Source organism: Scleropages formosus, chromosome 11, assembly GCF_900964775.1.
Source record: "Scleropages formosus chromosome 11, fSclFor1.1, whole genome shotgun sequence".
Taxonomy (NCBI): domain Eukaryota; kingdom Metazoa; phylum Chordata; class Actinopteri; order Osteoglossiformes; family Osteoglossidae; genus Scleropages; species Scleropages formosus.
The window spans coordinates 2298079-2316382 of record NC_041816.1 but is presented as its reverse complement, the minus strand read 5'-3'; the positions used below and the strand labels follow the sequence as shown (position 1 = coordinate 2316382).

The 18304-nt window shown below is 45.7% G+C and overlaps 1 protein-coding gene across 3 annotated transcripts in view; it reads right to left on the bottom strand.

Moving 5' to 3' along the window:
- brsk2b (BR serine/threonine kinase 2b) overlaps positions 1-13907 on the bottom strand; it is a 154158-nt gene extending 140251 nt beyond the window's left edge. For all 3 annotated transcript variants that reach the window (XM_029256481.1, XM_029256482.1, XM_018752774.2), the window contains exon 1: positions 13462-13907. In XM_029256481.1, coding sequence (XP_029112314.1) covers positions 13462-13555 — 94 coding nt within the window. In that variant the 5' untranslated portion in view covers positions 13556-13907. The remainder of the gene's footprint in view (positions 1-13461) is intronic.
- Between the last annotated feature and the right edge of the window lie 4397 nt (positions 13908-18304).

Sequence of the window (18304 nt, the reverse complement as noted above, 5' to 3'; positions counted from 1 at the left end):
TTCCATGACGCGGAAGAACCGCCATATATGAGAGGATTCCTTCGAGATTCATTGTCACCCACTTCTATCCACTTCTACCCGATCAGATGCAACGCACAAATGCACTGGATATCAATTCAAATTCAAGTTCTTTTTTAATCATCCCAAAACACAGCAGCAGGTAGCATAGTAGCTAGCGCTACTAGTCACCTTGTACTCAAAATACCCAGGTTCAAATCCTGCTCCCACTGCAGTCCTCCTTATCAAGGTACCGATTTACACTATACAAATAGCCCAGCTACATAAATGGATAAATATCTGTAAGTAGCTCAATGCACGAACCTATTACTATAAGTCATCTAGGTACAAGGTAAATATTGGTTCAGAATAATACAAAAAAATGTGTATTTTTCTTTAATTCCAGTGTGCCCCAATTCTAAAGCTACAGGTCAATCAATCAAGGCTTAAACAGAGGAAGTACAGGGTCCATAAGACAGAAATTGCACTGACAACAGTAAAAGGGATATTACATTTGAGTAGTCAGCTCTTAATATTTTACGGTGCGACTATTTTTTCAAGAGAAGCACAGCTAAAATTGATGTTGCTCTAACAGGTCATGTGACAAAGGAATCATTTGGTATTTCCTTGGTGACTGTGACACACTCCCACCCGCCATCTCCATCTCGCGTCTTTGAATCAAACCGCATCACACATGCACACTTAGAGAGGTAACTATGGTAACTGGAGGCAATGCAGAGATGCCCACAAAAATGCAGTGCAGTCAAGGGTTTTCCCCTCCCTTGTAAGGGCTGACAAACAATGGGACAGAACACATTACCGCGGTGGACTGCGTGGCATATGGGAGGCTGTACCCAAACGGTACCTTCTAGAAGACTAAACAGCTGGGGGGAGGGGGACGTTTCAGATGCGAGGGAATATGAGAATACATTTACTGCAAGTGACGACTGGTGTTAGTCACCAGTAATGATTAAAGCAGCAAATTACTGAGATGAGCACAGGAGGAGATGATTGACATGTTTTATCTTTCTTTTCTCAGCAAGGTTTCTGCGTTTGTCTCAGCCGCCGATCAACTTCCACGTCCGCTCTCCGTCCGCGCGGCGATGGGCCGCACGTGTTCGCAGCCACATAAACAGAGTCAAACTAAATATCCCTTCCCAGCCCCCACAGCATCTGTGCCCATGGAAAGGCTTTGCGCACCGTGTGCGTGGACCGCGAATAAATAACGGGGTTCCACTAATCTCAGGCCCCATTAGAAACGGCTTTGCTGAACGCCTGTCCTGTTGTGAACGCTGCTGATGTAGGGATTGACATGGTGTTTATCCAGGACAGCTGTGCTGAGGGAGCCCAGAGCGCACACACTGTGCGCTTGTGTGTGTGTGTGTGTGTGCAACACTTTCTGTGTACAGCATTCATGATGTCTGTTAGCAGTGGATGCAGCCAGGGCTTCCTGAATAACCACGCTACACAGCGGGGTGGAAACAGACCCTCTGCCACCAGCCGCCCCTCGCACAACCCCCGGGCTTCCGCTTGATCGGCACCAGCATGCTTCCACCGTACAGAGCCTCCACCCCACTGTCCGCCTGCCTCGAAGCAATACCCACCTTCATTACCAGCAAGCTGGAAATAATGGAGTGCTTCCACTCAGCTCCTGGCCCCTTTAATCTGATTATGCCACATGATTTGACGTTTGTGCCCAGGCAAAGGGCCCGAGGGTCTCCGGCATTTGCTGGTTTTGACGCCCCATCTGCGTGGATTTGCCTGGGCGTGAGCTCTGCCGCACGGCGAGAGGAGATCCTGGCACACTCTGCTCTCAGCTGCCCTGAGCATCTCACATCTGAGCCGCTGCTTCGCAGACCATGAATACGAGAAACCCAACCGATGTGGGGCAACATTTCTGTGTGTTCCCTCATCCCACCTGTCTTTACCTGGACAACCAAGGGGAACACCTCAAAAATGAATGTTTTGAGGTATGCTGCATATATACCAATATGCAATAAATTACATAGAAACTGCCATGCCATTAAAGAGTTTTTTTTTTCCCCCCTCCCTATATACACACACACACACACACACACATTTTCTGAACCGCTTGTCCCAGACGGGGTCGCGGGGAACCAGAGCCTACCCGGCAACACAGGGTGCAAGGCCGGAAGGGGAGGGGACACACCCAGGACGGGACGCCAGTCCATCACAAGGCACCCCAAGCGGGACTCGAACCCCAGACCCACCGGAGAGCAGGACCCGGTTACACAACTTATAGAGATAGTTAGTCTGTAGGTATAGGTGGTAAACATGATTTTACTGTGAAAATCTCCAGGTTGTGTAGTATACACATACAGTATTTTATATTTCTGCTGCAAAGATATTGATGTATACGAAGCAAAATTTTCCCTTTCTTTACCACATTCTCTGAGCAGTTTTATTCATTTAAAAAAAAAAAAAAATCTTTAAAGCAAAACGCAGCCTCCGTGAAAAGTCAAGACTGGGTTTGACGTTTAGAAGAGACACCATCTGAAAGCTGCTTGGTCTTAAAGAGCGGAACAGAAAGAGCAAAGAAAGCACGGGAAGCCCAAGCGTCGGCCTGCAAAGAGCTTTGGCAAAGGCCAGCTATCCGTGAGTCGACGCAGGCAGAGCGGCACCTGAGGTGAAATGGTCATTATGAGGCATTAACCATCCATTGATTCCGCCTGTCCGGCGTTACACCAAGACCACTGCTTGGTTATGGATGAAGGATCCAGCTATTTGCCGGGGGTTGTGGGTCTGGACGCTTGTATGCAGGGCGTTTACTGACAGAAGCAGGGGGAACCATTCCGCATGTACGGCCTCCCCCAGCACGATGGAACACGCAACATCTCGCTGGAGTAAATCATCAGAATCCACCACAGATGGAAGAGAACTTCAAACAAGTTGGGTGAGGGAGGGGTTTAAGACACTCTTTTTTTTCCCTACTTTCATACCCTCAAGTATTTAAAGAAAGGAAATAAGACATGCTCATTTTTACCCTCCTATTCAAAGACCCACTGAAATCATAAACCAAAACCAGAAACGGCTGAAATATTTCACTGAAGCATGTCCATTTTCATAATTCTTACATCAAATGCATTAACTGAGTACAGTGTAACTGAACTGAAGTTAGCTGAGCTTCTCAGTTATATGACTTCAGTGGAAACTGGGAAGTCGTCATGGACACGATCACCACTGCAGCACTAATTAGAACAGGTCCGAGATAGGAGCCATGCTGTACCCCAACCCGAGGTCCAGCGCAAGTACAGTTCCTCGACACAGGCTAATTAGTTAGCACCATGCAGACTCCGACATCTGATTAGATCTCTAATTATCCAGGATCAACATCACTGGCCCTTCGCTGCTGCTAAACAGATAAGACTCTAGGTTCATTCATCAGCTCCAAAATGCAGCACTGCTCTCTATTTATTATGATGACAAAAAACTGTTCTGGGATCAGCTGCTTGTCAACCCTTTGACTCCACAGCTCAACCACTTATTCTGTATGCATGGCTATAGCTAAAGATGTAGGCAAATGCAAAAATATAAACAGACAAGAAGAAAATTCAGCAGAACACATGGAACTAATTTCTATTACCGACATAATACAGCGAATTCTTCTCCCCAAATAAGAGATTTTTAAGCTAAAATCGAGTACAAAATACAAAGAAATTCAAGCTTGTTACATTTAAATCCTTTCGAATTCTCAGGGCATCGAAGAGCGTATACATTTCCGCCGAATGACTAGGGCCAGTTTTAATTAGAATTCCACTCTGGTTCCAGCAGCTTGAATTTATTCTAGTTTGTATGTTTTTCTGCGTGTTTCAGGTTTCTCCCTCTCATCTCCCAGGCGCAATTTACCTTAAGACCCGACGAGTTTCAAAATGTCACAGCGATCCAGTGGAAACCCACACTTACCACATTGATTAATAACTGCTGATAAAAAGGCAAACACACAGACATTTGCCAAGCAGGGATGTCGACAGGAGTAAATATTTCCCAAGCCGCTGTACTTGGTTACTCCTGTTATTTGGAAACCCAGGGAGTTCAAGAAGGGGGAATCTTTGATGTGTATTCATACAGCGGTCGCGAACGTTGACAAAACCGAGCGAATCGGAAACAGTCCTGGAAGATGCCAATGGGTCGATCGCCAAGGGCCGAGACGTTTCTTAGCCAGCACTATTTTTCCTGTGTTTTCCAGCTAACAGCAGTTGCATACGCTGGGTGGATAATAATTACACCTACATGCAGCGAAGCACGTCAAGAGTGAGCCTCCCTTTGCTGCTATAACTCAAACCACCGGGACAAGTTTGACTTATCTTTGCCCGACAGGGACTGTGATGTCCACCTCCCATTGCCAAGCATTCGGTCCACAGAGGCGCCTGCCCCCACCGGCTTGCTGGCCTATCTGATGGATGGCTCTCTTAGGGAAAGCCTGTCCTTAATTACACCCTGGTGCCTTGACCAACCCCCTACATAGCACATAGGGTTCAACTCACCGAGCGCCCCGGGAGTCTCACTCCCGTGTCGTCAAGGTCATCTTCAGTCCTAAAACAAATAGCAGTGGGAGGGTGGCCTCTTCCAATCACACCTGACATCTCTGTGTCTTGTTTCTCATTCCCTCCGTTCCAATTGCACTCTATCGGACAGCGAAGGAGACACTGTATCTCCGAGTGCTCGACAGGCTTCCAACAGCAGCAGGGACATTTAATTGAATCTGCCGTATTGAAGAGAAGCCTCCAGCTCATCTAGCCGGACAGTTTCCATTAGCGTCGAGTGAAATCTAAATACCCTGAGCGGAACAAAGGCCTTACAGAAGACGTCTTCTGTCGGAGAAGACTCCGAGAATAGGCCTTGCAAGGGGAACTCAAGAGTTAGCCTGAGCGGCAGAGGGATCTTTATTTGGATTGTCATAGCTATAGTCAGTGATCTCTGGATCAATACTACACAGAGCCCAGGGGAGAGCCGGGCTTAGAGACAAACAGCACCGCTGGAGCACCAACCGGAGGAGTCGTCTTCCTAGTTGCTATGGAGCCCATAAGTAGCCTCTGACAAAGATGGGGAATCTAAACAAGCAGCAATTTCTTTTAACCCAGAGACCCTCCACGCAATACTGCATGTCATCACGGCGACAAGCTGTATTCATTACAACATGAAGGGAAGGTGGTGTAATGCCTTCAGTCTTCAGTGTGAGAACACACTCCCTGATTCCTTTCAAGATAAACTTATCTGCGGGACATTTCCTGCAGCAATACGACACAGTGAAACCAGGCCTAGGTATTGGGAGATGCAGCCTGAAGCTATCGTGATCGTTTCATTTTGGCAACCTTTTAGTCCAATTTTATGTTTGTGTGTTATGGTTATTATTTCAACTTGAAAGAAATTCATACCCAGACAGCAAAATGTGCATTTATCACATTAAGCATCTTTTCATTTTTGCAGTGCACATTGAATTTTTTTTCCCCTACAGCGCTTTAAGCGAACTATTTTGCTTGCGGGCACAACAACGGTGTCCTATCTTGGACTTAAAACCTCTAACTGGTGCAGGAACTTTCCAAGTGTGTGTTGCTAAATAAGGCCACTGCTGCAACATCTCAATGGAAATGGAGGCGCGGAGTCTGAGAGCAACTGCCTTTCCTTAATCTCCTCTCTCTTGCCTGCTCACCCTGTCTTTCCCTCTGCCTCCCCCCACCCCCTCCTTCTTTCCAGTTCTCCCTGCCCTTGTTTCCCAAGGAGATGCCACTGGATGCAGCAGCTACCCCAGAATTAATCAGATTTTTGGGAAAGACAACCTGTATCCATCTCTGTAGAAACCGGCACCTGTGACGAACCTCCCCACCCTGCTTCCTAATTCTGTCCTAACATGACAAAGATGTTGGGCTGGAGAAATTAGTAATATGGGAATAGAGCACCAAGTACTCCAGCAAGCAACACCATCCCCAGGAGATCAGCTTCAGTCTCAGGATCTCCTGCCACCTCAGACAACTCTGATGGACTCAGCTCTGCTTTTCTTCCTCTGGACTTCTCCAAACCCCAACACCATCTCCATTGCTCTCAAAAGACTTGGAGATGTACCACACTGGTTGAGCATAAAAATGTTTTATCTGAACTATTTATGAGCTCAAAGGGGAATCCTGGACACACCAGAAATAGTACAAGTGGTCAAATAGTTGCTCATGGTCAATAAACCACTCCCCAACCAGATGTGTTATTTTCTTTCTATATTTTTTCTAACTTTATTGTCATTATATTTCTATACGGACTTGACATTTGTGCTTATATTATTATGATATGTTATACATAATGTAAATTATGCAATTAATTCTTTTGTGGGGGAACCCTGAAAGCATTTATAAAAATTGAATATTATAAAAAACTGCCACAATACAGAAGGGCTCCAATATGATACGCTTTGCTGACACAAATTCAAAATGTCAATTTCACGGATAGTTTATAGAAGCACATGTTTCTGTCCCATACTCGTATTGCATAACAACCTAGAACCGCTAAACCAAAACTAAAAAAGTGAAAACCCAAGAAAATCCTGACTCTTCGCAAAGTTTTACTACCACTGCAGTTCTCGGATAAAGCTGAACAGGCCCCTCTGACTGAGTTGTCAGCAGCTCAACTTGAACAGGATACCCTGGAGCGAGTTGCAGGCCCTGAGTGGATTTCCCCACGTCTGACACGACAGAACCACCAACATGACAGCGTACCGATATGCGAGCGGCTCTCCTGTTATTCCACATAAATTTCAACGGCAAACATTATAGATGCTCATGAGGCACATACGCCAACTTGTCACAGAACATGTCCAAACACAAAACCCAGCGATCAAAGTCTCCAACGCTATTACACCAAACAGACTATTTAAAAGGCACAAAATGCAAACTACAAATCCAGACAATTACACCAAACAGTAATCTTCAGCAGCAGATACCTTCCGAAGAAGCGAATCCTCCCACTTATACCATCTAAGGGTCTCCTGGTTAAATAAGTGTCCTGTGGGAAGCAGACTGAAGGGCATACCTCCTTGGGTTTGGCTTCCTTTGACTTAAACCAAAAGCCCCTAATATGTCCCGAGAAAGTTCCAGTAAAGGATAAACAGATGTGATCTGTTATCACCAAAGAAGAGCTGGGAAGGACGTAAAAACCTTGGGGACAATCTACTTTCACTGACCATTTAGTGAACTGCAACAAGGCTGCTGAATGCCCTGAAATATAAAAGAGACTTTACCCTCAAAACAAAACACCCTAAGTAGTAATTCAGAGCATCAGCTCCTTCATTCACCCGCAAACATCTTAAGTGTTCCATTGAAATAAAAGTGTTTTCCAGCCATTCACAAAACACACATGTAAGGCATCTGCCCAACAGTCTGAGGTTTTCGTGTATTTCGGGTGTGCGTAGTTACGACTCGCAAGTTAGACGTCTTTAAAAAGGACCCACCACACGCTGCCGTCTGCCTTGAGATGTCATACACAGAGAGGTCAGTAGACCAGCCGACACCAGCAGAAACAAAATAACACAGTGACATATCTGAGACTTCTTCTAGATCTCTTAATGAACTAGCTTTCACTACACGCAAAGATAAAAGGTCTTTCCTCGCACGTGAGGAAATAATCAATAAGTGGCAGGACTGTATTTAAGAGGCCCTTAAGGAAGGATACTCCTTCCACCATTACTCCTTCCTCCATATTTCTCCATTACTGGTCTCTGAAAATCATTTGGTTCTATACATTTTGCCCGATTGATGCAATTCCACTCGGGGCTTAACTGATTTAACGCCTCGCTGACTTCACACGTGAACATCAGCACGTGAGCGAAAAGCGGACAGGAGGTGGAGATGAGTCAATGGAAGACACCTATATAGCACAGTTCCTAAACCTTGATTAAATGTGCTCCACAAACTGCAAAAACATACCTTGTTTTCAAGTGTTTTGGTTCCCAGACACGTTATGAATCATCAGCTGTTTGGTTTGACAGGAGAACATAAGTTGGTAGCGTTGAGATCATTAGTCAGACGTGAGTGAGTTCAACTCATTAGGTCTTTACAAAGGCGCCTTCACGCCAGGTCTGTAATCCAGAAGGGAAAACACGGCGTAGCCCCATGAGAAAGGTCCGCGTATGTTGCTTCTCGGGACCCTGCTACCCTCCCCACGTGCCAGCACCAAGAGGCAAGGTGTTTCACCGGCTCATTGGAGAGCGACCCCATCCCACCCCAGGGACACGACAGCTGGTTAGGAAGGTGGCGGAGAGGATGGATGAGAGGAGAAAAAACAGGAGCTGGGCAGTGGGCTGAGGATGTAAAAATGGAAATGGTAGCAGCATTGACTCTGGGAAGGTGGTTTGAGTTTGACAGCAACCGTGAGCAGAGAACACATAATGCCTGGAGTCACACTACATCACTAGCGTAAAGCAAGGTGAGAAATGTGTAGTTAACAGTGGAGCGCTTGACATCTCGGAATTTCGGGATAATTGGACGCGTTCCTCTCATTCAAGACTCACTGCTGTCCTTCACTTTAGTAGGACCTGTCAGGAAGTTCCTCCAAGCTTCACGCTTCAGCTGTCTAATGAACAATGCAATCTTTGTCCACAAATGTAGGGCCAAGTCTTCATAAATTACCATGTTCCTTTTATGCTACCAGAGTTTCGCAAGTTCCTCTGACCTAATTGCAGTTGACAGCATTAATATGCCAGCAAAAAACTGCAGATGAATTTTTAATGCTTTCCAGCAGTGGTATCAGAAAGCGGAAGATGGGATATGTGATATAGTTGGGCTTATAACCCCATTCCCAGCTTCCCTGCAAAGCACATTATGGATGTTTTCTTAAACAAAATCAGCTGAAATGTGAAAAGAACCCACAGCAGACATAAAAGCCTGCAAGAACCACCATTCTCGTGACAATCTTTCCTTTAATCGAGGAAAATAACGCCTCCCATCAGTAAAGAAACGTGAAAGAGCTGAAGAAATGGTGCCTGTTTTTCCCATTGCAAAGAACAATTTTTTTTTAGGTAAGGTCCTAAAGGAGAACCCCGAGACAACTAGTGACTGTCAAAGAGCATAAACATCCTCACCTTCCACACAATAACCGAAGTGGAAATGAAACACGGCATTGTGTGAATGGGGACGCGGAGAGAAGCCATCGGTGTGAATGGGAAAAGAAAAACACTAAGCTTCTTTTCTGCTGAAGCAAAGGGGCGGGGCGAGAAGGCGGCCCCTTTCAGGGTTCACCCCAGGAGTCCTCTTTGGGCTCCAGTGGCCCTCCTCCTACCAGTCCACTCCTCCCCTTACCCTACCCCCCACCCGGTCACCCCCCACAAAGCACTTTCTTACGGGACATATGGGCTATCGCTGACAACGACAGCATGGCGACCCATTCATTGTGCAGATCTTTCAGCGGCCCTGACAGCAGCAACTGCCACAGCGCAGAGCACCCAGCAACAGCTGCCTGCCCGCCCCCTCTCCCCCGACCCCGCAAGCCACGCACCGCTGAGGATCCGTTTCAGCGCACCGAGGGAGCGTTCAATGCCGTCTCACCAGGACCCCGGAGCCCTCCTGCCAAGCAGCAGATGAGGCCGACTCCAGACATGAGCACGGCTCTGATAGGGGAGCCGGGACTCGAAGGGGACCAGACGCAGAGCGGAACGGAAGAGAGGCTTGGCGAGTCGGACACAACCTGCAGAGCACGGACCCAGCCTCTCTCTCTGGGATGAACACGTACGGGAGCATTGAGCAGGCGAAACCAGAAGACCCACCGCACAATCCATACGTCAGTAACCGGTGTTGTTATAATGAACAAAGTGCAAGATTTTCGGATGAAATGGTGGAACCTCAAATAATCGCTGCAGGAGAGTTCTGGTGCACAGTTAATCCTGGAAATGTACAGTTAAGTGCTTAAGGCCAAGAACTTGAAATTGGATTTACCCAGTGAAACAAAATCTCTATGGTTAATATAGATCCCACTTGTGTATCAACAGTAATTGATCAAAGTCAAGTTCATGCTTTCCCTGTATTATCCGCAAAGAGAAATAAGAAACGCTATACTCGTATCAACCAGAAATATCAGTTATCATACAGTTATGGCTAACACAGTGCAGATAGAACATGCACAGCAAGCCCCGCTGTTAGATCAGTTGGGCGTATTGTCTGCAACAAATGACAAAGGCAGCTTCCAAAAAACAGTCCTAAAATAGAAAGTAGGATACACATCAAAACGGTGACCTGTATGTGACACAACAGCTCTTCCTGGTTTCCCGGGATAAAGACATACAAGACGAAACAACGCCAGCTATCATCACCTTAGACATGTCTCGTTTTACACAAAGGCACACATAGTACCATTGCGAGCAAGCCATGTCGCACATCAAACATCCATCCATCCATTACCAGTAGCCGCTTGAGAGAGCAATGACTGGCAGCAGTAACTGCAAGAGCAATCACACAAACACTCATTGAGTCACACACGCACACAACAACAGTTCACCTGAAAGACATCTCTGGAGTACGGGAGGGAACCAGAGCACCTGGAGGAAACCCACATGAACAACGGGAGAACGTGCAATCTCCACACATAAAGAGGTGGATTTGATCCCATGTCCAAATCCAAAACCAGGAACAATGTAGCGCCGGTGCTACTCACCGGGACACCATACTACCCACGTTTTTCATATTGTACTACGCTCATCCACATGATCGCTCAGTCACTCAGTCACTGTCAGCCATAAAGGTGACACCATCAACTACCTCAAGATTACACGTCAACGTACCACACAAGTCATTTACACGGGCTGATTAAACAAGGCTGATGCTTTAGAGAATGGGGGATGGCGTATCCGAAACAAGGAAGTGACATCACAGACTTTACCATTGGTGTGCACTGAAACAGGCTCTAAAGGTTTGGAGTCCCAGTTGCAAACGGAAGCTTGGTAACACAGCAGTTTCAGAGACCCTGGAACCGCAGACCTAATTCACCCCTCAAAAAGATGATAACTTAAAACCCTTGGTGAAAAGCCAGAATGGCTCACTTGAGGTGATCAAAGGCATATATTACGTACACCTTGAAATGTCTTGCATTAACAGGTTTATTCCAAATCTAGTCTATTTCCGTCAAAACCACCAGTTAGACTACACGGAAGACCGATCCCCAAATCGAAGACGCATCACGCATTGAATATGCACCCATTTCTGAAATGAGCCATGTCATCCATTGTCCTTTGTAGAGTCACTCCACACCGTGCACAGGGGAACACCCAAGTGATGGGCACAGAAATGTGTGTGACAGTGACTTTGAAATGTATATTACAGCAACACCCAGCAGAATGAGCCGGATCCAGTGCTCATCCAATCACGATATTAAGGGCGCATCACGTAGGACAAGAACGTTTTCAAGAACATCCAAGGACTTCTTTGCTTCCTCTGTAAACTGCAGATAAGGAGCAAAAGCTGGAATCAGCGCTGATAGACAATGTTTACATTCACTGACTTCATTTAAAAACTCTCACAGTCAATTTTATTTTTTCGTTTATTTATTTTATCTTTCTTTTTTTTGCATCAACCGATAAAGCAGATGCGGTGTCTTTATAGGACAACATCTGTTGCTGGGCACTTCCTGATATGTTTGTATTCTGATTTTTGTCTTATAAGAGTATCGGAGTGACCAAGTCATGTTGGAGTACATGAAAACAAAGATAGAGTCAGAGTGTCAGAGGGCAATGGGGGGGGGGGGGGGAGACACTGAAACGCTCACACAATGACTCACACCTTCTGAATGGACATCGTATGTTTCAAACAGGGGTCAGCAGCTGACAAGTCCATTACGAGTACTACCCCCAGCGAGACTATGTGAAATTCAGGTCGGGGGAGGCTTTTTACATGGCATAACCGTATGGGTGTTTGATTTAAGTTCAGTTTGATAAAAGTGACACATGGGGAGCATCTCCGAAATAAAAAGGTACAGTATTTTCAAACTGCTGTCCAGAACGTCCCCATTATGTGGCCGTGCATGTGAACTGTTAACAGCAGTCGGTATGTGCATCTCTAAGTGAGGACTTCATGAACTGTCCTCAAAGCCAAGTGTGGTTCTATAGTACCACACATAGTTATTATTTCACTATATTTTTAAGGGAGGGCTGTAATCTGCGCGGGCGGTACCTCGAAACGTCAGGCCACTCACATGAGATGCTCTGAAATTAAACTGCGGACTGCGGAATGTGTGATCACACACGTCACGCCAGCTCAGCAGAAGCGAGCTGCGAGGAGTGGGGAAGGTGAGGTCTATTGTGGCGGCTTCTAGGCAGCAGATGGGCACTGCGTGAAAGGCACTGCCATCCGTGGAGCAGCAGCAGCAGCAGCAGCAGCAGCACAAGCTCTGCATCACCTCTTCATCTCACTGCCCCCTCCACCCACCCACCCAGCCAGCCACCCCCCATCCAGCGCTCAGCCTCTGAAGCAGCCCCAGAATTAACTCCCACTGCCATCCACATCCTCACCTGCATTTATGATTTTAGCTCCAGTTCCGTTATCACAATCACTAACACACTGTTTATTTATTTATTTTTAAATCATTCTTCACTTGCCATTTGCTGAAACCACTCAACTCCCATCATTAAGGACTTCAGCACTGTAGTTTAAAAAGGAGTAGCACCAGGACGTCTGTATTTTTCCCAAAATATCTCGAAGTCCTCCGCAATAAATGAATAACCTGCATCCGCAGACGCTTCAACATCATAATCTACGCGGCTGAAGTACTTTAACAGAGCGACATGATGCACATTAAGTTATGAAAAGCCTCACTCCAGCACTTTTTCAGGGCTACACTTGTCCAATAGCCTGGGTCAGTCTTAATTCACTCTTTCAGCGGGTAATTAACTTTTACAGCCGGCGCACCACGCCATAACATTACAACAACAATAATAACAATAATAATAATAACAATAATAATAATAACAATAATAATAATAATAATAAGAAGAAGAAGAAGAAGAAGAAGAAGAAGAAGAAATAGAAGGGAACACATATCCCATCATGTGTTGCCCGTACCGGTTTGCAAACCAGGACGACGAGTGAGTGCCATGATTATTAATGCACAGAAGAGAAGAGATCATGAGGACCTTTAAGGAACAAATTAATTTTCTCCAATATTGCGGCTCCTCCTGTTTCCTTGCGCAGCCTCACGCCGCGGAGCCGCACAATTATTGCAGGACATCCCACGGTGGCGTGGAGAGCTCCACACGAACGATATTTACCGCAAGCGAAGCGCCCCCCCCTCCCCTCCCCTCCCGGTGCGGGAACCCGCAACCCCGAGAATGTGGGACGCGCTCCTGCCGGGGATGCGGCGATCCCGCAAAGCGGCGCGCGGACGGCCGCCCGCGGTCGGAACGACGACGGCGACGGGGCTGCGGCGCGAGCGTCGGCGACACGCGACGAGCCGCGCGAGAATAAAGGAGGACGAACCAACCTGTCTGGCCCTTGCCGAGCGTCTTCTCCAAGCGGTACGGTCCCACGTAATTGGCGTGCTGCGCTCCGGGGGCGTCTTTACCCGACGAGGACATCTTCGCTACTGCACTGTTGGGCTCTTAACAGTGTATTAATTTAATGTTGGGCGGAGAGCAGTGTAATCCCGTGTTTTTGGTTTGTTTGTTGTTTTGTTTTTTTTTTTTTTTCTTTTCTGTCGCTCCCGGTCCCGCAATCGCTGCGCTGCCCGCGTCCTCCGCTGCGCGTCCCTCTCTGTCGCTCGCCGTATGGGCAGGACGGCTCCTCTGCGCTCCTTTTCTCTGCTCCTGCTCTGCAGCGCATCAAACAAGGGCGCTCTAAGATCCCAGCAGCATCGCTGTGCTGCGTGGGAAACCTGCACGGCTCCTCTCCGCCTTGCGTCGGTGCTGTGGAGCAGCAGACGCGCACAGGCGACGCGCACAGGCGACGCGCACAACCAATCAGTCCGGCCGACGCGCCCGGCCGACGCGCAGTCGCACCGAATATTGCCGGTGCTGTAGCGCCGCTCGGGCACCTCGTATTTGTGGCTCCTCCTGGACCAGGTCCATACCTAAAATAACCATTAAAAATAAAATAACGTTACCTGAATAACATAAAACTCTGACCGATTACAAGACAGACATTTCAGAAACGATATTTGCTGCTTCAGAAAAAAAAAAAAAAACACGTAGTACAGTAGTTGGACTGTTACTCGTTAATTAATTAGTTGCTTAGCTCGCACTTTAGGGAAAGTAACATGGAGTGCTTAAATCTTTGTGTTTTGCTGCAGCAGTTCAGTGTGAGCAACGTGCTTGATTTAGAAGTGTGTCCTTAACCGCCACGCCACCTGCTGCCCAAGGACAACATCCGCCGTAAAACATATGGTGTGATAGTTGTTTTCAGTGTTCTTACGGTTGTTCGCCAGACTTGAATCCAAGAACACAGAACAGCTAAGCATCATATAATGAGACACAAAGGGGTCAGAGATTTCATCTTTGTACAGGGACTGGAGTCTTCCCTGTACACGAGGAGAAACCTGTTTTGGGGGGTTTATCTTGAAGGACATCCAGGACAATAAAAGAAAAAACCACACCAGTACCCCCACCGTGTCGCTGTCTACTGCAAAACTTCAAATTGATGCCAGGGAAAGAAAAGAATGCCAGTACACCACTCAAAACAGTATTAAAATTAATAGGAGAACTAACAACCTTTGGCTTTTGCTCGACCAAACGGCTTCCTCCTTGACAAAACTGACTACACTGAAATCCCTTAAATGTTTAATCAGCTTAAAAGCAGTTAATTTCTCAGCATTTTTGCCATCAAAAAGTATTAAATCTCATTCTGATCCCAAAGAACGATTTCCTTTTCGGACCCGGGTTTATTCTGCAGCTGGGTTTTAACTTCCGAAGGAGAGGTAATCCTGTAGATTAATTTCACACTCGGAGGCCAGGGTCTGGAGACAGGTACTCTAGGGGAGTTGACTGGTGTTGTGCGTCTCATTCCGACATCTGACAACACAGGCTTTGAGTAACCACCATCCTGTGGAATCCAAGCGCCCCCCCCCCCCCCCCGACCCCCACAACCCGCCTGTGAGTTAACAAGGACCAGAAACCATTATGTGCACCACTATTGAATTACCCAGCCAATGCTCCCAGCAGTCCCGATTCATTCCGTGCCATTCAGGGCACGCTAACATATATCTGAATCCCTGCTCTTGTGGTTTGCCTCCTTTCATGGCGAACGTGCGTGACAGTTTCTTGAAAATATGTAATTTGAAATTTCGTTTTCTTTGTCTGAGCAAAAATGCCAGGAACAGCATATCTTCATGGCTGGTCTTCTTCAATCATCTTGTCAAGAATGAGGCTCACACACGCATCTGCATCACGCGCATCCCTCTGGCACATAGGTGGGACTCTGGAGTCATGGGACAGCCGCAGAATCGCAGGAAAATGGGTCATGGAGGAAGGACTGAAAATCCACATTTCGTAGAGAATAATATTATATGTCAGTAGCTAACATGAAGCTCTGGCTTCAGCCTAATTGAAATCTGGGGTGAAGATCTTTGGGATGTAGATGGCAGTGAATATTAATAAAGCTTTAAAAGGAGAAGTGAAGCACAATAGTGCCAGCATTTCGCCAGATAACAGTACTGTATATAGTCCTGAACGGAAAAGTAATTAGGGGCGAAAGGAAGCCAACACACTATTGATTTTTCAGCAAACAGAACATGTTTTATTCATCCCTGCAGTTGACTTCTTGTAAAATAAGGTATAAACCGAAACATGTTTGTCTGTTTTATTATATGATCCAACCATTTGTACAGTATAATATTTTATCCATTCGTTTAAGTGCTCGATAACTGAATAAGGAAACTTTTATCCTTAACATAAATATGAAAAAGTGACTTAATGCCTCATCTTGATCTCTTCCATGGCCCCGGAGTCTGTCTCTGTCTTTACGGAGGAAGTTCTTTCCGGCTGTCATTCATAGTATTACAATCATATACTGAGGCACAACAGCTGCACGAGAATGTGACACTGAACTTGTTCCCCCAGCTACTGTGACAGGAGGGGCGCAATATTCCATGACCGCTACGGTTTTGTTGAACAGTTCTTGCGTTAACGTCACTGGGACCTTCGATTTGTCTTTCGAATAGTCACCTGACTGGTTCCTCTGACCCCTCAAACTCTTTGAACTCTAAGAAGAAGAGACGGGGAACACAATGAAATCCACGGCGCTTTGATCAACATAAAAATAACTAATAATAACTAATAATACAGTAAATAACATTTTAAACTCGTATTTAAGTAAAACGTATAGATATATAGGGTGCATATAAAGTGTACTTTGCAAGCTGCCTTAGACTAAGGCATTAGCTAAACAAAGAGACAAATAAAGAAAGAAATACATAAATAAATACAAATATTTGTTCAATGGAACCCCTAGTGAAATTAAACCAATATCTTAATCAGAAAAGCCAATAATCATGTAAATTTTTCTCTAAAGTGACTTGTGCTGTTAAGGTTACTTCCCCATTTACACAGCTGGGTAATTTTACCAGAGCAAATTTTTTAGGGTAAGTACCTTGCTCAAGGGAACTAAAGCCAGAGGTAGGGATCAAACCTACAACCTTTGGAGCCAAAGGCATTAGCTCTAACCAATTGTCCCGACATACCGAGGGCCACAGATGCACTGAAAGGGTATAATGTTTAAAAATCTTTGCACCTGACAATAACAAGGAAATTCCCACAAATGTTCTGCTAATTACTGTTGGATGAACGGCGCACGGAACAGATGTATATACATGCAGTAAATTAGCTAGCATCATGTTCCCGACACCTGATACAACCGAGGGGAATTCAGAGAAATGTAATGTGAGCTCCTAATTCTGACTGCTTCCTCTGACAGGCTCCTCTCCGTTAACGACCTTTTCCAGGCAATTACTGGCCAGCTCCCCATTCATTAGCCATGTTCTTCATTGAGGATCCCTCTACTCAAATGGATTTTAACCACATTAACCCCACCGTCTCGAGCTGATTGGAGACAACGGTGTCTTCTGCCTATTGTGTCTTCAGGAAGGGTTGTTAAATTCAATTTGAGGGACCCCATAGTACAACAATGGCCTGTGTTTGAGTGACCCCAAGATGGGAGATGTGCCACTATGTGTCATTTACTGCCCGCTTCCAACCTCCACCTTGTGTCTCAGTATGACTGCATGCGTCGTATAAATAAACCTGCATTCATTTATCAAGGGAGAATTTTATAGCAAGGAATTCCTCCCTTTTGATGAATTGCAACCTATTATTCAATAAATTGCACCCCGCTGAGATCAGTTGTCTTTCTTTTCTATTTCAGATTCATAATCCAGCTCACATTAGGTGTGGGGTGTCGGGTCTGTTATTAGTTGTTGGTTTAGTGTGTAGATGAAAGACAATATTTATACCAAGCTTTGTCAGAAGACACCGAAATCCAGCTGAATGGAAACACTATCAGCAAAAAAATTACAGGTTATATGTGTTTTCAAGTACAATATAGGCATCTTCCTTGTGTTTCATTGCTTTGACCAAAGAAAGAAAAATTGAAATGTTATGCGTAACAAATAGAGAAGATTATCTTGGTTCCGGCAGCGAGCAAGTAGAAAAATCTCAGATACTGCAGTGATGGATGAAACACAAGAAAATGTACTTTTACGGTGAAAATTCATTGCAGCGTGCATGCCTAGAAAAGTTTAGCTATATTTTATATTTGGTTTATTACACAAAGGTCCCTCAAGTGTGCAAAATGGAGTACCCAGGACAGTATTAAATCACTTAGGGGGAAAAATGACCTTGTTGATTTATACACACCCTTCATGGCTAGTTTTCATTTCATTTTTTTCATTCCTACTAATGTAAAGTATCATAGGCGGCAGGCAGTGCAGTGATTAGAGCTGACACCTTCCAGTTGATGGGCATGGGATCGAATCATACCCCTGCTTGTAGGACCCTTGATCGAGGCACTTTATCCTGGATTGCTTCAGTCAAAACTACTAAATATTGAAGCTTCACATTGCCAATCGCTTCAGGGAAAAGCGTCTGCTGAAAGAATAATTGAAAGAATTGTTCATATGTCACGAGACTCCAGGTGAGAAAACACAGCAATCAGACACAAAGAGGTCCCATCAGGGAGAATGCGCCATTGAGGACCAGGATCAGGAATGAGAAAGGGCATGGCGAGGTCACAAAGCTGTCTCCGCAAATCAGCAACAAACACTGCCTTCAAAATTCTAGACTGCAAAGTTGTAATTTGGTAGATTAAAGACCAGTGGAGAGCTCCGTTCGGAACCAATC